The sequence below is a fragment of the Capra hircus genome, chromosome 18, assembly GCF_001704415.2.
Source record: "Capra hircus breed San Clemente chromosome 18, ASM170441v1, whole genome shotgun sequence".
NCBI lineage: Eukaryota > Metazoa > Chordata > Mammalia > Artiodactyla > Bovidae > Capra > Capra hircus.
In genome coordinates, this window is record NC_030825.1 from 55,244,729 (window position 1) to 55,265,987 (window position 21,259).

Below are 21,259 nucleotides of genomic sequence, written 5' to 3' on the forward strand. Positions count from 1 at the left end.
ATATATGTTTCCCAGCTCTAACTAATAGCCATGAACAGACTTCATGGTTGTTAACATGCAGAGAACCAGGACTCCTTGGAGAAAGGGCTGGTTCTGGGCCTGGGGTAGGAAATTTACAGGTGTGCTTGGAACATCCTGCTCTGCCCGAATGTGAGGACGTGTACAGAGAATGACAGTCGTGTCTGCGTGAAGGTCACAGGAGTCAGTTTGAAGGGGCGCCTACTGATCAAATCTGGGAGAATTTGAGGATCAGATAAATCATGATTACAACCCATAGAATAAAATAACTCATGAACCTATACTGATAATTGAATAAATAAATAAATAAGGGAGAGGGGAAAGTTTTGTTTTGTTTTGTTTTTAAACAGAAAATAATAAATACATCAATAATGAGGAAGATTAAAAGAAATCTGTGTTTGGCCATCATACTGGTAGTATTGTTTTAAGGATCATTGATGGATGCTAAAACGAATGGGAAAGTAGGCTGTGAAGCAGCATAGATGTCTTCCCAAGATACTTTTTGATTTATTAGAGAGATACTAGAGAACGCTGGCAGGTGGTCCCTCCACCAAGAGATCACAGTTAACATTCCGGGAATAGGACAGTAGGTCTCACGCGCCCGCTTGGGCCCACTGAGCAGGTGGGAGATGGAATAATAAGGAGCTCCGCGCTGCTGGGCTGGCCTCTGGTTCCTGGCCCAATTACGAGGAAGCATCAGACGCACTCGGACTGAGAAGATTCTGTAAAATAAATGGCCTGTACTCGTCAACAGTGTCGTTAAAGACCCAGGAACTCCATTTCAGATTAGAGAAGGATGAAGAGACAGGGTAGCTAAATGGAACATGGACTTCCCAGACTGGATCTGAGAGCAGAAGTTGGTTTTTTTTTTTTTGCATTTGCTTTCAAAGACATCAGTGAGACAGTCAGTAAAATTTCAAAAAGATCTGTTGAGTAGGTAGTAATACTCGATCGATGTTAATTTTCAGTTTTGATAACTTTTGTGGTTCTATGAGAATATTCTTGTTTAGGGGGAATACACAGTGAAGTGGGGCTCCTGGAGCTGGTGGATCAGACCTTGGGCCTGCTGTGGGGGGATTAGAATCTTTTCTAAGGTGGCCGATTGTTCTTGGTTCATAAGTCCAGCCCAGCAAATTTGGAGTTCCTGTCTGCTTTGTGCCACCCCTAGAACCTTGATGTCTCCAGATTGGGATTTGGAAGAAAGGCATTTTGGTTCTACTGTCATATAGTTCTTGGCCTCGAGCAAGCCCCTTCACCTTACGGCCTCTATTTTCTCATATAGGAATGGGGGAGATGTTGATAACCTGCTCCCAAACATCATGTGTAGGAGAGCTTTAGAAATCGTCCTGTCGTCTTCTTTTAATGTTAACCTTCTGAGTAAAATAGTCGGATGTCTCAGAGGAAACTGCCATTTCATGTGTATTCTTCCAGAACTTTCTAGTATTTTGTGCTTCATTCTTCCTCATCACTGCAGAGATTCTTTGGCAAGGTTTCTTAATAATGGACAGTTTTAACTTTTTTATGGTTAGAAAACTTAGTTTCCTTGACTCCTCCTTGCTCAGCTCTCCCTGCCCCCCGCCACACTCCCAGCCTGCCTGTTTTTATGATTTTTAACTGACTTTGTCTCTAGATCTCAGCTTGATTGGGTGATCAGTTCTCTGCAGGAGGAACTTCTTATTTTAAAACCTGTAACCTTTGCACACCAGCCATCGCCACTTGCTGGGCCCGGCGTTCCCCCGCGGGTGTTCTGGTGTCCAGCGATGACAAGAACTGCTGAGGAAGAGACGGCCACAGGGAAATGGGTTCCGATAACGGGGCAGCCGCTGAGTGCTTGCTGATTTGCTGCTGTCATAACCACAGATGTTTAAAAATAATTTGTAGGGAGGGAAGAAGAAAGAAGCGGTGGGTTTTGTTGTGTTTCTTTTTTTTGTTGTTTGGTTTTTTTTTCTGGTGCCACTTGTCTTATCAGTGGTACAAAACACAGACCACAGTCATTCAGAAAGGAAGAAGGCAGTGCCACACAGAGCGGAGAGGTGAGGGGGAGGGCAGAGGTGAGCCGTGAGTGCAGTCCTGCCAGCTCTGGTTAGGCTTGTGCTCTGTTCCTCAACCTGAAAAAGAGGCGCATTACCCGGAGTCTGCCACCGGGGGTCACAGGGATTAACAAATGCAGGGCAGGCACATCTTGTGCATTCATAATTTTTTTTACTTTTTAATTTTTATTGGCATGTAATCAATTTACAATGTTGTGTTCCAGGTGTACAACCAAGTGACTCAGCTATACATATACATGTATTCATTCTTTTTCAGATTCTTTACTGATAGGGATTCTTACAGAATATTGAGTAAAGCTGCCTGTGCTATACAGTAAGTCCTTGTTGGTTAACCAACAGGGCACTGTCATGAGAGCAGATCTTACTATGATCATCTCATTTTCACAGACAGAAATAGAGTCTGAAAGAAGCTTAAGTCGTTTGTCCAGGGTCACCAAACCTAGTAAGTGTTTAAGCATCCCCCATTAAATACCACGTCCCTCAAAGTACTCAGTCAGACTTCAGCTATTCACCTTACTAATTAATACTCATGGCATTATTTCCATTTTTTAAAGTCTGAACATCACAAGAACCCGTGACGTTTTCTTGTTGCACTTTTGCAGATGGGAAACTGAGGCCCACCAAGGCCAGAATGAAATAATGGGCAACATTGTCAGCAACCTGCCTTGTCTTCTCTGCAGGCCCGTGTCTCCCCCAGCCCCGTGTTAGCCTGTGTTTGAGCTGCTCTCGGGCCCCAGCCCAGCTGCGATTCTGGTTGAAAGCCTCACATCTCTTCCCTGCCTGTCAGGCAACAGTCACGGGAATGTCCTGTGCCATCTTCCCTGGGCAAGAGCGGTTGGTGGAGGGCAGCAGATGCCCAGAGTCAAGGTCATGTGCCACTCAAGTGCCGGGCTGGAGAAAAGCCCCTGTCTCCCTGCTGCTTGTGACCAGGCAGGGGAGTGTGAATGGGAGAGGGTTCTGTCAGAACAGCTCTGTGAGCCGAGGGTGCGGCTGGCCACGCTGGGAGATGGGGCCAAGCACTCGGGGGCCAGGGCACTCCACACTTGGCCTCTATATAACCTGCCTCAGCATTTCAGAATGTTTATGTCCCCTTCTTTTTGTAAGTTACAGACTTCTCAGACTGCTCCATTGTAAAGATGAGAGTCAAGCTCAGGAATCATTAGACTGTTGTGGTTTTTTTTTTTTAAGACAAGAAATGGGGGACTTCCCTGGTAATTGGGACTCATGCTTCCACTTCAGGGGTCATGGGTTTGATCCCTGGTTGGGAAACTAGGACCCCACATGCTATACAGCACAGCTGGGGGAAAAAAATTGTTTACGATTTTTGTTTTAAAATAATAATTGTTTTTTTCTTTTGTTTGTTTGTTTTTTAAGGAGAAATAGAATATTTCAGATGGAGTCTGAATGGGTGGTTTGCATTATTCTAAACTGATGGATTCTGGGATGGGAAACTAAGTTCATTTGAAGTGATTTTCTTTTTTCTTTTCTTTTTTTAAAGAAAAAAAGTCTTTTAAAGAAAAGGTCTGTCTGTATTCTCTCTTCTCTCTGCTTCCAGGGAGGCAGTACAACATAGAGGTTAGAGGTGTAGTGACTTTGGAATCTATCATAAGCCCAAGCCTTAGTTTCCCACCTCGGATATGAGGATGATCACAGTTGTACCCACCTCATTCTGTTTTATGTAGAAGAGCTCATTCTGAATATAGGCTATTAAATGCCCCCATTTTAAAAACCTAAATGTTAAGGAAACAAACATGTGACTAAAAAAACTGCTTAAACATAATTTTGATAGCTGAATAATACTCCATTCTGTCAACTTGTCATTTTTTCTGTGTGTGCTTCGTCGCTCAGTTGTGTCCAACTCTTAGTGATCCTATGGGCCGTAGCCCACCAGGCTCCTCTGACCGTGGGATTTTCCAGGCAAGAATACTAGAGTGGGTTGCCATTTCCTACTCCAATCATGTTTATGTAATCATCCTATTATTGGATGTGAGATTGTTTCCAGATTGTGGCATAAATAACTTGGCAGCAACCGTTTGCACATAATCACTGGCCACAGGGCCTGACCTTTTGTAAAGCCCCTCAATACCACACCTTTGCATGGCTGGGTGAGCCAGTTCCTCCGCTGCGTGCTCAGGTTGAGTAATGTGGGTCTTTCATTTGGTAGGCAAAACCCAGCAGGTCATTTCTGAGAAGCAGGACTCCCCTTTCTCCCATCAACAACTTTCATCCAGCTGCCTCAGGTTTTCTTCAGAAGACAGTGAGCTGTAAATAACCAGAGACAGCTTGCTTTCTCTCTCTGCTGAACTGAGATGGAATGTGGTCAGAGACTAGCTTTCATTGGCCAGATGAAAGGATGGCCAGGACTTGGTGCTCAGCAGGGGTGTTTCAGAAAAAGTCTTCAGGACAGGCCAATCTGGAGGTGAAGTTCTCTGGAGAAAGAGGTCAAAGGCCCGGGCGGCCGTGGTGACAGGGGCTTAATGTGCGTGCCCTCTGTGGACTGTGATCTCCGCCTTTTGGGTCCCAGCACAGCTCAGCATACGGGGTGGAAGTGGTGTGCAGGTGCTCAGGAAATGTTTGTGGACGAGAAAATGAATGAAGGAATATATGCATGCACATACTTTAAAGTTTCTGGGTTAAAGAGGAAAACTAAGAGGTAAATGAAGCGGGTAGTGGGGTGGAGCTGAGCCAAACAGATGACCAGATGCCACCAGATGCCTTGAAAGGTGAGAGAGGCTGAAAGCCAGCAGGCCTCATGGGGGTTCCCGGAGACCATGCCTCTGCCTCCCCCAGCCCAGCCCCTTCCCTCCTTTGAGCTTCACGCCCATGGGCTGGCTGTTCTGCACCTTTGGCCCTCAAATGTGGCCTTGAAAAGCAGGCTTCTATCTTGTTTCCCTCTTGAGGCAGATGTGGTACGCTCTGTGTCTTTTTTTTTTTTTTCTTTTTTTCTCTGGCTGAACATTCCTTGGTAAGAAACAGAACCATCCTGGGGATCTTGAGGTCTCCATTCAGTTCAGTCAGCACAGGAGCAGGCTGGTTAGATCTGTGAGGGCCTGTGTCACCTTTTTGTGAGCCTTCTCCCTGCCCTGTGACTCCTTCCTTCTCCAAGCACCGACGCTTCCTCAGTGTGTGCTGTGGGAGCCCGCCCCGTGCTGGGCACTCAGTAGGTAATGGTGAACAAGACAGATGCGTCTCTGCCCCGCAGAGCACCAGAGGCTGGTGAGGAGGCGGGTCCGTCCTCGTACAGGTGAGCCGACACTTTGACTATGGAGTCTCAAATTGTGATTGAGACCATGAAGGCCAAGAGCAAGGTGCGGAGAGTTACCAGAGTATGCACGATTCAGAGCCAAGGCACGGTCGCCCCCTGAGCTCACTGTTGAGTTGGTGGTGGTCTCAGTCACGTGAGGAGTCAGAGCTTAGGCCAGTGCGTCAGCCTTTCTGAGGGCCATGTGAGTGGGGTTTATGGAAGTCGGACAGTTCTGGAATAGCACCATGGACCTGACGCTCTCCTGGCGCCGGCCGCGGTGCCTGGCCTGTGTTCATTCTGTTCATCCTTAAACTGTATGATTTCAGTGCTGTGACGATTCCCATTTTATGGAGGAGGCTCAGGGATGTTGTCAGGGTCCAGCGTTACACTGATTGAGAACAGGGGTCAAAGCTGTCTGTTGGTTCCAGGCTGCCCGGGCCCGGGGAAGGGCTCTGCACAGAGGGCACAGTGGCCCCTGATGAGCAGCACGGGCAAGTCCCAAGGGCAGGAGGTGGCCAGGGTCAGCGTTCGGGCCTGGAGGACCCGCCAAAATATGGTGGTTGTGTCTGGTGGGAAGGGGGTGTCTGGCTGCTCGGGGGACCACCTCTTCCACCCCGTTGCACCCACTCAGCGCCTTCTCTCGCCCCTACCTTTGTCGCCATGTGTCGCTATGCGTGTCACCTCACAAAATGCTCGGGATGGCAGAGCGTGCATTTTGCTCTTTGCTGCGCTCAGGCCCCGGCACAGAGTATTTATTGAATGAACAGTTGACTAAACAGGAGACCTGGTGTCTTGCTTTAGAAGATGGGCTGCTGGCTAAGAGGATAACTCGCCGTTTCATTTTCTTGGAGATGTATGTCACCCAGGAGTGGATCCAATTTCCAGACCATTCCCAGAGATAATGAGTCTCTTGAGTGAGCCAGTTAGGGGAGAATGTTGAGGAGCACCAGAGAGGTGAGGCAGGGGTGTCTGGTACAGAGCAGTTCTAGGCACCAGCCAGGCAGTTTTATAGAGGTTTGGCTTTTTTCCTTTAGATGAATTCTTTTGGGGAACAGCAGTTGAGTTGGAGCTAGTTTGCAACATTGACTTCATTTTTTTTCCTACAAAAATTAAGGAGTTTTTGAATGGCCTTAGTGATTATGCTAAATACAATTGTGCCATTTAAATGCAATGAAAGTTTTCAGAAAGAAATAGAATAATTAATAATATTGCTTCCTGGATTCCTGTTATAACACTAATATAGTAGTCTGATTCAGATTAAATTTGAATTTGGGTTAATTTCTCTTTGCAAAAGTAGTAGTTTATCCACATATACAGTTTTTCTTCTAATCCAGGAAAAGGTGCTTGGTTTCTCCCTTTCAAAGTTTGTCTTCTCCGTTGCATGGGCAAGTCCTGAACTCTAGCAGAGACCCCAGTCTGTCCTCAGTAGCGGTGAATGTCACCCCCTACCCCCAGACTTCAGCAGCCTGAGTTAATTAAAAGGTTCAGAGGAAGTTAATCAAGTTTGGAACTCTGATTTTGTGCAGTGTTTTGATATGTTTCGATGAGTCATCTTTTGGCATCCCTAACAGTATTTGATCTTCACGGAATAGTTTCATAATCTGGAAACTGGCGGGGAGGTGTTCTCCAGAAATGCAGAGTCAACAGTGATGTGTGTATGTCTGGCCATTTGGGAGGGCAGATGACAGAACAAAGAGGAGACTTTAATAAGCAAGAACCCGTCAGGGGCTCGGGTCAGTTCTGAGGCTGCTGCCCGTCTAGAACATTGGGCTTCTTCCCGCCCCCTCCAGCCCTGCTCACTGGAGTGCTGACATTAAAGGGAAAAAAAAAAAGAGTACAGAATACAGCCTCTGTTTGCTTTGCTGCAAATAAGTGGCTGGAGTGACTGGCCCCTGTCCCGGAGGCCCTGCACGAACTTCAGATGTGGTCAGTGAGGCCTCTAGACGGTGCCAGGCTGCCGGCCTACGTCCAGGCGGCCTGCACCAGGAACAGGCAAGGGGCCCAGAGAAACAGCGGGGCCAGCTGCTGGCGTCCTCTGAGTGCTGTCTTATTTCTTTCCGAGATGAAACTGGTCTTACCCTCCGAAGATGGATGGGCCAGGGCTCGTATGGCCCCTGCCTCCTCTTCTCACCCACAGGACTAGGAACTTAAAATTAATGACCAGTTGAGAGGGCAGGGCCCGTCTGGAAAATGCATCTCACCAAAATGTGGTCGAACGGGAGTCCTCTTAAGGTGGGGGGCAAAGAGCCAGACCACTTGGGGTCCTGGGGCTGCATTCCTCATGGTCCTGGGTTTCTGCTGGGTCCAGTTAGGGTTAAGAAGCAGAGATTCTGAGTGCCAGCATTGGCTGTTCTGTGCCACTCCTCATTGGCAGTCCCATGGAAAAAACTGCTCAGTCTCTGAACTTCAGTTTCTTCACCTGTGAAGGGGGGAAGCGTATCAGGACCTCCCTCTCTCCCTCCCTCGGTTATTGTGGACGTAGAAGGTTTAGAAAGGTGCCTGGTGTGGAGTAGGCACTGTTTGTTTTGGAGTTATTACAATAGTTTGAGTTTGCTTCAAGAGCTGTGTTTCGTGACCAGAAGATGAAAAGTTTCGTGGCGGGGGCTTAAAAAATGAGCCTCTCTGGTGTCCCTTTTGACAGTTCGTGCTTCTGCCCCAGTGACACACAAGAGGACTGTACAGGAAGCAGCTGAGGTGGGCCCCCAGCTGCAGTCCCGCAGCCTCACTCGCTTCCCACCTGCTTGTCCCTGGCCCTTGGACTGTGCGTTACAAGCATCTGCTCAGGCAACACTGACGCACACTCTGGGTCTGTCTTCTCCGGAGTGATGGACAGGATGAGGGCTGACATTCTATACCATCCACTTAGAGTGTCCTCTTGACTAGACTGGAGATTTCCGGGTTCGTTTGTCTTCACAGGATCTTGTTGGAAAAGAGGCCCAGTCTCAGCGATTCCTCACCACTTCCGCAGCCTTTCCTCCACCCTGTACCCACACGCTTGCCTGAAGGCACTTGTTTAGTCCAGATCAGAATCCCAGCGACACATCCGCAGAGGTGGAAGTTGAGCTCAGGTAATGGCACGTCTGTGTTAGCCAGCATCCAGATGGACATTGGCTTTGAGTTGGCTGCCAAATGGTCGGGCCGAATCAAGGGTTGTAGAAGCTGTATTCTTGGAAGAGAGAGAAGACTAACATTCCTGGACAGCAAACAGTATCCAAAGCAGGTGTTCTGGAACCTTCTAAAGAAAAAGAGGACAAGCCCTCTGATGTGCAGACCCCTGTCCAGGGCGCGTGACTAGCAGTCTTTCTCTGATACTGGCACTGAGAAAAGCATAGCCCGGCAGCAGTTCGCATCTTCTTTAACCCAGACCTCCGCTGTCTGGGGTCTTCTGAGAACTCTGTATAACTATTTATGAATTTCTCTCAGGCTGCAATGAAGCTGTCTGTCCTGGCCTCTAATTCCCCATCCTCCCCCATCACCTTCAGGCTGCAGAGACCTTGCTCACCATTGGACTCTGGCACCTAGGTCCACCGGGCACACCGAGGTCAGCCTTGCTCACTCGTGCTGGCGAATGAATGAATTCTTACTACTTCTTGGAGAGCTGTTCTCCATTGGGCTGCTCATCACCAAAACTGTGTGTGAGTCTGAAGAAAACAAAGAGAAGGTCGATGATTCCCTAGTCCCTAGTCTGGGGCTAGATCCAAACATTTGCATTTTTAAAGAGCCCCACGACAATTGCCCATTCACCTTTACCTTTTAGAGGAGAGCTCCTTGTACTGAGGGAGGGAGTATGATTTGGGGGATGAGGTCACTTTTTCAGTCAGCAAACACTGATGAGACTTAAGTGGAAGCACTTGGTGAACTGTGAGTGTGAAGGGCCCTCCCAGGGCCCCCCAGGATCTACTGTCTCTCCCTTTGCTCCAGAACAGCCCGTGTGCTGTGGGAGGAGCACTGCCTGGAGAGGAGGCTCTGCCTGCCTTGGAGAGCACGGTGGGGACAAGAGTCCCCCCAGCCTGCCTGCAGTGACATCTGGATGAGGCAGTGGGAGGGGCTTGTGTTTTGATCTGTCTTCTGTTCATGCCTATGTCTTTTCATTTGGTTTACAAGTTCAAGCCTTGTTCAGGGTTCGTTCCACGGTAGCTCTCATTTGCTGCCGTCATCTGAATGCTTCCTCTAGTTCACATCCAAAATGAAACATCCCTTTCTGGAGGTTGACGTAGCAGTTGTGTTAAGTATGGGAGGGTTTGTTTGTAACGATCTGCCTGTCTGATGCGTCGGAGCCCTTGGCTGGCCTCTCTGGCTGGAAGCAGTTCATCCTTTGAACTTTTGCCTAGAATGCATGCCTCCTCCACCTGACGTCTCTCCCGAGTCAGAACAGGGCCTTTTTCCTGTGCTGAAAGCTTCCCAGACTTTTCTTCCCAAACCCACACAGACTTCACTCATGATGCTGACACGGGGAAGCTTCGCTTACCAGCACCCTGCAGAGGCTGTCAGGCTCTGCTGTGCTGCCGTGGCTCGCGTCACAGGGATTTTAGCCATTTTTGTTATTATTTGATTACCTTTCTGACTATGTTTGTTGAATAAATGAAAAGTGTTAACCTTTCACTTGGCCCACATTTTAATTAATGTACTTCCTGTAGAATGAAAAAAATTGTTTTATTATGAACATTTATAAGTATTTATTATGAAAAAAAGTGTTGAAGTACTGTTGATTTAGTGTTGTGTTACTTTCTGCTCTACAGCAAAGTTGATTCACATTTACAGACATTCTTTTCCACTGTGCTTTATCACAGGTTATTGAATATAGTTCCCTGAGCTATACCTTAGGATCTTGTTGTTATTCCGTTCTATATATAGTAACTTACATCTGCTAATCCCAAACTCTCAATCCATCCTTCCCCTTTAGTGACCACAAGTCTGTTCTCTGGGACTGGGGGTCTGTTACTTTTTCATAGATAAGTTTGTTTGTGTCATATTTTAGGTTCCACATATAAGTGATATGTGGTTTTTGTCTTTCTCTTTTTGACTTACTTCACTTGGTATGGTCATCTCGAGGTCCATCCCTGTTGCTGCAAATGGCTTTATTTCATTCTATTTTGTGGCTGAATCAATACTCCATTGTGTATACACACCACATAATCTTTATCCGTTCATCTGTCGATGGACATTTAGGTTGTTTCCATGTCTTGCTTATTGTGAATAGTGCTGCTTTGAATATAGGGATGCATGTCTTTTTGAATTGTAGTTTTGTCTAGATATATGCCCAGGAGTGGATTGCTGGATCATATAGCAACTCTTTTTTTTTTTTTGAGGAACCTCCGTACTGTTTGCCATAGTGGCTGCACCAATTTACATTCCCACCAACAATGTAGGAGGGTTCCCTTTTCTCTGTAGCCTCTCCAGCATTTGTTATTTGCAATTTTTTTTAAAAAATTGAGGGCCATTCTGACCAGTGTGAGGTGGTACCTACCTCTTTGTAGTTTTGATTTGCATTTCTCTGTTGGTTAGTGACATTGAGCATCTTTTCATGAGCCTGTCAGCCGCATGTATGTCTTCTTTGGAGAGATGTTCATTCAGGTCTTTTGCCCATTTGAGTTCTATGAGGTTTTTATATGTTTTGGAAATAAGACCTTTTTGATCACATCATTTTCAAATATTTTCTTTTCAGTTGTGAAAAGACTTGCTTTTTTAACCTGCCTTCTTCTTTTCCCAGTGCTCCTGAAGTTTCGCACAGATAAAGGAAGAGATCCTAGTTCTGATACCTTTGGAGAAGATTCTGAGTTGTTGCTCCAGATACGAAACGATGTGCTTGATGCCCTGGGTGTCGATCCTGATCTGCTTCCTGAAGACTTTGTTAGGTTGGTCTGACTATCAATTGAGTTTAGATTGATAAATGTGTTTAGTATTTGCCTTAATTTGGACACACACACACACACACGCACGCACACACACAGGTTGGTCTGACTATCACAATTGAGTTTAGATTGATGAATGTGTTTAGTATTTGCCTTAATTTGGACACACACACAGAAACACACACACACAGACAGACACACCCCCACCCCCACCCCCACCCCGCGGCCCTCCACCCCTCTGTTAGTATATGAAAAATGGATATGGCATCCTTGTTCCCAGCATCTTCACCCCTGGGCACTGCGATACTTTCAGCCTCAGGGACCAGTCCTTTGTTCTTATACACAGTCAGGTTTTGGGTTTGATTGGTGAAGTCCAAAGGGAGACAAGTCAGGAATCCTTCCCAGACAGTTTTGGGATCATCTGATTACTTCCACTCTCTCTCCGCATCTTTGAGGGACTCCGTAAGCTGCCTTGCTGTGCTCGCTTGTAGCAGCAATAATGATGGCTAGAATCTACTGAGCAGCTATTACGGTACCAGGCACTGTGGTAGCTGCTTTGTGTATGTGCCCTCTCTTGACAAGATCCCATTTTATAGGAGAGGGGAAGCTGAGTTAGAGCTCAGAGAAGTCCGGTCACTAGCCTGAGGTTACACAGCTAGTAATGGAAGCGTGGTGTAGTGCAGGCTTTCAGTGCTTTACCAGTGCAGCCATATGGTTGTTACAGTGGTCCTTGAAGGGTGTATTATTTCCCCCTGAGTTAACTGAGGCTTGGAAAGATACAGTCACATGTCCAAGGTTTTAGTAAGTAGCTGACCAAGATTTCCCCACACCGCTGATCCCTAGGGACAGCCTAGTACCTTGGTTCCTATTCAGCAAGAAAGTGAATGGTGGTCCCATCCTTCCCTAGTCTTTCCCTTGTGCACTCATGTCTGGGGACCTCACTTAGACACTGACAAGCCTCAGCCAATTTAAGACCAGCAGTGGGGCTTTGAATCGCCTGCTGAGCCCTCAGCCAGAAAGAGGCACCTGGACACCAGGCGCTCTTGTAAGCTGGCACCGGGAGGGAGTTCAGGGGCTAGTGGCACCACCGCCTGGGATGGGGGTCCCTGTCCCGGGGGACGGCCCACAGAGAACAGGTTCCCGCAGGTGTCCCGCTTCAACAGTCCCAGCCGGGCCAGTGAGCACACCCAGTGCCAGTGCCAGGCCGTGAGCATGCAGCCGAGTGACCAATTTGGGCGTTGAGAGTGATGAATGGCCTGCCTGGACGTCGCCAGCCAGTGGCAGAGCCCCCACTTCCCAGAAGGAGAGAGCCACAGCCTTGCTGCTAACAGCCTGTTTCACTGCTGGCTGGTTTCCTCTCCACAGAGTATTGTATTCCCCCCACCCTCCCAGTCCTCTTTGCAGAAACAGCTCTCCCGTGTCTGTGGCCTCATGTCTATGCCCTCCCGTGCTCAGGTGCTCCCTGTCTATTGCCCTTTAAGTGAGAGGTGTTTGATGGCCTCTCGATGGCCGGCCATGGCCAGTGCAGATCAGGCTGGGGGAGATGCGCTGGGGATGCGGCGGGGAATCGAGCTGCCGTGTGGCAGCTGAGCTGCCTGCACAAATTGCCCACCGCCAGCTCCGAGCAGGGTGCACTCACTTGAGGAGGGAAAGCTATGCCCAAGGTTCCGTTTCCCTCATCTGTCTGTGATCTGCTTGTCCCCTCCTTCATGTTAGGTTATTTATTCTCTTCAGAGGGCTCAGTTGCTTTTCTGATTATGAAGGTAACAGATGCCTGTTGCCAAAAAATAGAAAAGGGAAGAAAAGGATCTCCCATAGCCCCTCCCAGTGAGAAGTCACCACTGCTGGCTTGGGGTCTAATTTGGGGGTTTAGCCTCTCAGACATCTGCATGTGTATTTACTCATGTGTCTTCTCTTTTTAAATACCAAAATGATCACACTTTCATGCGACAGCCTTCCTTTTCCAGCATCTCATGGGTCTGTTTGTGTCACAAGTGAAGATCCGAGACCTCACTGGACTGCTTGATGTTTCATTGTCTACTGGTTTTTTGTTTTTTTTTTTACTGTATGGTTTTTATTTAACCATTACCTGCTTGCTGGGTACTTATTTGTAGTTTTTCCCTGTTTTACAAACATCTATGACAAAACATTCATAATGTATATGTGTAATATAACTTGTGTTGTTAAATTTTTGCATTATGGTAAAATGCACACATCATGAATTACACCATTTTAGCCATCCTTAAATGGACAGATCAGTGGTGTTAAGTCCATTCACCCTGTTGTCGCCTGTCACTGGTACCCGTCTCCAGAACTTTGTCCTCATCCCAAAGTGAACCTCTGTCCCCGTTGAACACTGACTTCCCATTGTGTGTCCCCAGCCCCTCGCAGCCTCTTTCTTTCTCGATGAATTTGACCGTTGTGGGCATCTTGTTTAAGTGGAATTGGAATGTAGTATATGTCCTTTGGTGAACTTACTGGTCCTTAAGTTTCAGAGATAATAGACGTATTATGGAAAAAAACAGATAGTATGGAATGAATCCAAAGATGAAAATGAGGGGAAGTGGGAGGCACAGAGGATGGGATATAACATAGGCTCAAGGATGCACTGTGTAACACAGGGAATTTAGCCAATATTTTTATTAACTATAAATGGAAGATGACCTTTAAAATTGTATAAAAATTTTTTAAAATAGGGACTTCCCTGGTGGTACAGTGGTTAAGATTATGCACTTCACCACTTCTAGGCGTGCAGGTTCAATGCCTGGTCAGGAAACAGAGGATCCCACATGCTGGGCAGTGTGGTCAGAAGTTTTTTGTTTTTAAAATAATTTTAAAAGAAAATTAAAATCACTCATTCCATGAACAAGAAGGGTCGGGGGGTAGGGGATCAGACTTTGTCCTGTGCCGTATTACACTGTCTTGATCACTGGAGCTTTGTGGTAGGAAGTTTGAAATTGGGACATGTGGGTTCTCCAACTTTAGCTCTTCTTTTCCAAGATTATTTTAACTATTCTGGGTCTCATGCAGAATTTTAGGGGGGATTTTCCCATTTCTACAAAAAAGGTTAGCTGGAATTTTGAGAGGAATTATGTCAAATGTATAGATTAATTTGGAGAGTATTGCTGTCTTAACAAAGTTAAGTTTTCTGATCCATGAACATGGGAATATCTTTCCATTTATTTAAGTCTTTTATGTCTTTCAACAGTAGTCTTCAGAGAGTAAGTCTTACACAACTGTTGTTAAATTTATTCCTAAATATTTTATTCTTTTGGATGCTATTGTAAATGGAATTCTTCATTTCATCTTGAAGGGTGTTCATTGCTGATGTATAGAAATAGATTGGTTTTTTTTTTGTGTGTATGTTAATCTTGTATTCTGCAGCCTTGATTCAAATAATTCAGTAGTTCAGATAATTTCTCTGTGGTTTCCTTAGTACCGTCTGTATACCAGATCGTGTCATCTGTGAAGACATATCACTTCTTTCTTTCCGGTCTGGATGCCCCTTGTGTCTCTTTCCTGCCTTCCTTAAATGCCCTGTCTGGAACCTCCAGGACAGTGTTGAATAGAGGTGGTGATAGCAGACATCCTTGTTTTGTTCCTGATATTTCGGTGTTTTGCCGTTAAGTGTGATATTAGCTGTGGATTTTTGTAGATGTCCTTTATCAGTTTGAAGAAGTTTCCTTCTGTTCCCAAATGTTGAGTGTGTTTATCACGAAAGGCAAATGTTGAGTGTGTTTATCACGAAAGGGTGCTGCGTTTTGTCCCATGCTTTTTCTGTGTCTGTTGAAGTGATCATGTGTATGTTGCTGTTTTGATTTACTGGGATTTTGTTGAGATGATACTTTTTTTTTTAAGATTATATACTTTTAAGAAAAAAAAAGTAGAACATTAAATTTGTATAGTGGGATCACATACAATAAAGGAGAATTTTTTTTAAGGAAAAAATTGACTATCTTTGAGAAGTAGAATTATGGCGACTCGTTTCTCCTGGCTATAGTTTTCTCTGTTAGGTTTTATAGTTCCTCAGAGGATTTTGGTACACAAGAGGAAAAGTTGCCTCATAGATTAACAGATGGGGGTGCTGGTCCCAGCCAGGGGGTGAGGAGATGGTCACCCCCCAATCCCAGTTGGTGGGAATTGAATGGGTCGAGCCTTTCTGGAGGGCATCAGGACTCAGCAGTTCTATATTTAGGAATTTGCCATAAGGAACTGTTTAGACAGCTCTACCAAGGTGTATGATCACAGAGTCCAACAGCTTCAATATCTATCCATAGGTTATGGGGCACAGTGAACAGTAGTTGCTGTGACCTGGGTTTTCAGTTATATATGTTTAGATATGCGCCCTTTTAAAAATGTCTGGAAGGGTGTGCACCAAAGCAAGAAGACTGGAAGTGTTCTCCTCATGGTAGGGCTCCAGAGAGAAGCTTTCCATTTAACTCGCCTGCACCGCAACCTGCTCATTTCAGAAACCCCTTTGTGTTCAGGGGTGGGAGCTGGCGAAGCAGGCTTCCTGGAGGGAGGTGGTGGGAGACAGCATTTCACTGTCTGGGATGGATGATTGGGAGGGGCAGGTGACAATATTTGTCCTCTAGGTTCCCCCTCCTGGCCCAGAAGGGTTGGTATCTATGTGGGTAGTGAAGACTTTTCTCTGCTCCCGTGCTTTAATTTCAGACCCCGACTTTCCCAAGCTGTCTGCATGTTAACACAGGCCTGCTCCTGACATTTGTCTGGGACTAGCATATCGAACCCACTGCCCATTGTGGGACAAAAGAGAATTGCGAGAATGTGACCGGGGCACCGAAACATCTGGTATTTGTAGGGCTTTATTTTTAGGATGCACAGATATAGTCTTATCCTTTAACTTCAAAAAAAAGAAGTTGTGAAACAGTTCTTGCCTGCCAAGGTTCAGATGTCTTTCTCGCCACCTACTAACCTGGATCAGATTTACTTTTCACACCTAGATACCAGTATTAGCATTGCTTTCTGAATTGACTTCTCCTGGTGGGAGATGTTTTCATTCAGGCAAACCCACCACTGACCTCTCCCAGATGTCCACACCAGCCTTCCTGTTGCTCAGAGCTCCGTTTCACATGTCTTCTCTTTTAGGTACTGCTTCTCTGAGATGGCCCCCGTGTGTGCAGTGGTTGGAGGGATCCTGGCCCAGGAAATCGTGAAGGTAAAAAGTCCCTGTGGCATGGAAGACCATCGGCCTTCCGCGTTAGGACCTGGAGCGTGCCGACAGAGAGAGCCCAGAGCTGTCTTAGAGAGCTGCCTGGTTTCTCAGACCCCACTCATCCTTGCCTCCTGACCTCCCTGTTCCCTTTCTCCCTCCCTTTTTCTACTTCATCCCCTTCTCTCCAGCCCATTCACGTGGGCCTTCAGCAAATGACCTTGGGAATGCCTACTTCGTGCTGATAAGCCCAGAACTGGACACAGCGCCCACGGGGTGCTGTCTGCCATCCCCTAACTGTACCAACCAGCTGTCTGGTGTTGTGACATTTGCCACAGATTCTGCTTCTCACAGCTCTGTGAAGTGGGCACTGTCCTGATTCACACTTAAGGGATGGATGCTGAGGCCCAAAGAAGGGCCTCCACAGCCTGTACAGCTCCCGTCTGCTCCACAGTGTCCCCCCGCTCATGCCATGGCGTCAGAGTTCCCTCTCATGACTTGACACACTGTGGGCGAGTGTAGAGCAGGTGGGAGTCAGCACCAAAGGAGCCCGGAGCCCACAGGCTCCGTCGAGGGTGCCCTGTGCCCACGTTAGGCAGGTGTCCTTCTTCCTCTCGGAAGGGGAGCTTTCACACGGGGTCATGTATTTAGTACCTAGCACGGCACTTTGAAGTCTCTTCTGGAACATTTGGGTTGTCAGAACTGTAGCATACCCCCCAGTATGTGTTCCTTTCTTGGGGGACTTTGATATTTTCCTAAAGTGATTAATTTGCCTTGTGCACATATGGACCAACTTCCCCTGCTTTGTCTTGGTTTCTGCAAACTTGCTTCAAAAACAGTTGACTCAGTTTGATGGTCCCACCATCTTCTTAAGGCTTTTTTTCCTCTCTCTCTCTTTTCTTCCCTGACCATTCTCTGGATCAGAGTCTTTCTCTAAATCTGACTCTGTGGCATAGGCAGTAGGAGGAGAGGAGGAGGAGAGGCATGCGCTGCGGTGTGCGGTCTCACTCCTGCTCCTGCCTACCCAGGCTGGTAGGAAGGCTCAGCTCAGGCCCCCAGTCTGGGGAGTCGCTAGTGGCTGCGGGAGGACTGTTGAGAAGGACCCTGAGACTGCCTGTGGAGGGCCTTGGCAGGAGCGAGAACAGTGATGGGACAGCAAGGGCAGAGTGGGAGCCTAATATGTGCCATACAATGATGAGAGCATAGATAACACTTGTTTCTTTTAAACATAGTTTTCTCTAGGACTTTTTTTCTTTTTTTGACTATGCTGGGTCCTTGTTGCTGCCGGAGGGCTTTCTCTGGTTGCAGAGAGTGGGGGCTACTCTCCAGTTATGGGGCACAGACTGCTCACTGCGGTGGCTTCTCGAGGACATGTGGGTTCCGTAGTTGGGGTGCATGGGCTTAATTGTTCCTCTGTGCGTGGAATCTTCCCAGACCTGGGATCGAACGCATGTTCCGTGCATTGGCAGGTCGACTCCCCACCACTAGACATCAGGGAAATCGCTAGGTAATTTGTTGAAAGCCCATTCTACACCCACTGCTTGGAGACCTTGTTCTCGACATGATAGACTCATTCGATCCTCACAACAGCGCGTGAGGTAGGAACCGCTGCGATCCCTGCCTTGAGATGCAGAGCAGCGGTAAAGCCGGGATTCAAGCTCATGGCGTCCGGCTTCTGGGCCCGTGCTCTTCAGCACCCGTCAGCAGGTCCCGGGTGCCCTCCTCCTCACCTCCACGCATCCCGCAGAGACGCTGCTCCCTGACTTTCTTGCGTGGGATGGAGGTGGTGGGCTGGGCGGGTGGTCTTCGCCCGCTGTGTGCAGGGACGCCCCTCCCTCCTGCTGCCGGGGACAGCTGTGGCCCACATCTTGTTCCTGGTTGTCCCATAGCCAGAGCGCTCTGCATTCCTGCCTGCTGGCGTGTTTGGAATCTCCCCTCCCCCTTCGGGAAGCACGTTACCTCTGGCCCCATGTTCACCCCGTGCCCTGCTGTCTTGTCCCTGCCCCTCCCCCTCACTTAACACCAGTTCAGCTTCAGCCAGCTGGCGTTAAAGGCCTGCCATCTGAGGGCGGCAGACCTCCACCCTCTCCCTGGTGGGGCCCTCTGACCACGGTAAAACGTAAACATCGGGAGATGGGGGCAGACGCACAAGTCTGTTCCCTTGGCATCATCTGTTTCCCTCCTTCCTTGTATCTTTCCAGACACCACACATTCTAGCCCCGTCCTCTGTCTCATCCTCCTGCCTTGGGTCTAATTCTTCGTTCTCTGTCACCGTTGGTGGGCAGACTCCCTGCCTACAGCGCTAGAGCTTAGAGTTGACAGCAGCAGCCTCACGAGGCTCCGCGTGAAAATGTGTTGTGTCATCTCCTGGAACGTGGCTTCTTGCATCTGGGATCCACCTGTGTGCCCTTCCACCTGGCTGAGTGCCTGGGGGCCTCAGATATTGGGAAAGGACCTCCTGTTCAAGCAGTAGCAGCTCCCATTTATTGAGAATCTACTCTGTGGCCGGCATGTTACAAGCTGGATCGCATTTCATACTCACCAGGAACCCTAATAGGCTGAGGCCGTTTGTTTGGGTTTTTATATGCAAGCTCAGAGAAGCCACCCTCTGACACCAGGTCAACACCTCCTCTCCAGAAGAACAGTTCGTTCTGGAATAAGCACTTGGAATAGGTATAATCATTTCTGTTTTACAGACGAGGACTGGGATTGGCCCTCAGTTCAAGGAGGAGAGGTTCAGGGGCCAGCTTTGTAAAGGCGGGCCTGCCTTAGGAGTGACTGCACAGAGCTACCGGGCACCTTGGCAGGTTGCAGTTTGCGTGGGTGATGTCCTCCTCTTTAAACAGTGACCCTTTTTGGGTTGAGAATGTCTTAGAAAACTCACTGTCACCTCTGGACTTTTCCCCGGTCCACACAGGTCACTCATGGTCCAGCATGTAATCCCAGGGACTGTCACTCACGAAATGATGACCATTTCCATGGCCAACTAGCATCTCCCAGGCCCTCTGGTTGACCACTCTGGTGTGTCCCGTGGAGGGCCAGCAGCACTGCCTTCCCCTGGGAGTGTCGGTGTGTTTCCCCCTGGTGACAGAGGCTGTGCTCTCAGATGGGTCAGAATAACCATTCACTGCCTTTCTCCGTGGAATATTCATCAGTAATTAGTACGCCTATTTGCCAGTGGTGCTTCTCCAAGTTAAGCATTGTTTTAGATATTGGAGGTAAAGCATGTCTCTTAATCCCCAGGATAAAACAGTTGTTGTTTTCATTTTACGAGGGGAACGTAAAGGTCTGAGAGGCTAAATGGTCTGCTCAAGGGCACACAGCTGGTAGGGGACAGAGTGCAGGGACAGGACAGTCACAGTTAGAACTGTTCCCTGACGTGGCCAGATAGCCCCAGGGGAGTAAAGTCAGCGTCTTTCGAGAACAACTCTCCATGTTGCTTTGAGAAGATCTCGGTTCAGGGGTCTGTTCTCTTTTCTCCCTCATATCCCCTTTTAAGCACTTGAGCTGAACCTTTTTCTTGTTTCCCTCCGCAGGCCCTGTCTCAGCGGGACCCCCCTCACAACAACTTCTTCTTCTTCGATGGCATGAAGGGGAACGGGATTGTGGAGTGCCTGGGCCCCAACTGAACGCGAGACTCCGCGGCCCCAGAGATGCTGCCTGCACAGCGCCCTTGTGCGATCGATCCCCTCCCCTCCCCTATGAAGGCTTCTCCAGGCGAGGGAAAAACCAAGCCACTGAACCAGTACCAACCATTTCCTGCAAGCCGCGAGGCTGTGCAGCACTGCTGCGCAAGGGCCTGGGTCCTGACAGTCTCCTTCCCGCCCCAGGCCTCCCAAGCTCGCCTGCGCGGCCAGTTCCTGGAAGTCTCCAGCCAGGAACCAGCACACTTGGTTGCCTAGGAGCCTCTCGCCACCTTCTTGTCCTCGGTCCCCACCTGATGTCACACAGCGAGGAGCGTGACATCAGGTGAGGAATAACGCCCGGGGCCGTGAAACCACACAGCAGAACCACTGTTGCAAGTGTAGACAGGTGCCCTTAAGAGAGCCAAAAACATGGCGGGTGGAGTGTATCTCCACCAATGGTTGAAGCTCTGAGAAACAACAGGTGCCATCTGGTGTGCTGTTCTTGAGTTTTAGTTTAGGATTAGTTGAGTTCCAGCCGGGATTTTGAAAGAGAGGAAGTATTACCAAATTCTCTTGGGTATTAGGGTGAGGCCTTGCCAGTGGAATATTAATGGGAAAGCTTGTTTGAAAAGGCAGATTCCTGGGCCCCACCCCTGGGAAGCCTGACTCTTTGGCTTTGAGGTGGGACGGGGGAGCCGGCCTGTCTTCCTGCAGAGCCCCTCACGGGTGCAGGCTGCCGCGCTGCAGGGCTGTGTGTTGGTCCTTCTTGTTACCCCCCTGAATCACAACTGTTTGTGTGTTTTTTATATTTTCTATATTTCTTTGGTTCTTCAAAAAGGAATGATAGAAATAAAGTTATTTGCTTTGATTTGTTTTTCTTCCACGTGAGAAACTTCTTCCTCTGACAGGGAACAATGAACTGTTTAAACCTGAAGATGTATCCCTGGATGCTTGAACACAACACCAAGGCCCTTCCCTCTGTCACCATTCCTGCCACTGTTTTTCTGAGCAATGCAGCAAAAGTTAGCATGCTCATATTCTAAAGCACATAGAAGCTTGAGTCTTGTTGTCAAATAATTCTGTTAAGTAGTGGCTGTGCGCAGTGACAGCAGTTGTAATGTAATAATAGTGGGAAAGGAGTAAAAGTGAGCAATGATCTCATAGCAGTTAAGTGAGACCTAAGTAAAATGCCCCAAGTCCCACAGCTGGACGGGTCAGAGCGGTTGCTGGAGTGCCAAATGTATCTTGACTCAGCGACCCGCACGTGCGTTCCACCTGGAATGCGTTCCTCACCC

At 48.0% G+C, this 21,259-nt stretch overlaps 1 protein-coding gene across 2 annotated transcripts in view; it reads left to right on the top strand.

The window, feature by feature from the left end:
• Nucleotides 1-20,832, top strand: part of SAE1 (SUMO1 activating enzyme subunit 1) — a 61,000-nt gene extending 40,168 nt beyond the window's left edge. Inside the window, exons 7-9 of one of the 2 annotated variants that reach the window (XM_018062664.1) lie at nt 11,024-11,168; nt 16,275-16,344; nt 19,875-20,832. In XM_018062664.1, the coding sequence (XP_017918153.1) occupies nt 11,024-11,168; nt 16,275-16,344; nt 19,875-19,967 (308 nt within the window). In that variant the 3' untranslated portion in view covers nt 19,968-20,832. The remainder of the gene's footprint in view (nt 1-11,023; nt 11,169-16,274; nt 16,345-19,874) is intronic. The other variant, XM_018062665.1, reaches the window with a different exon arrangement.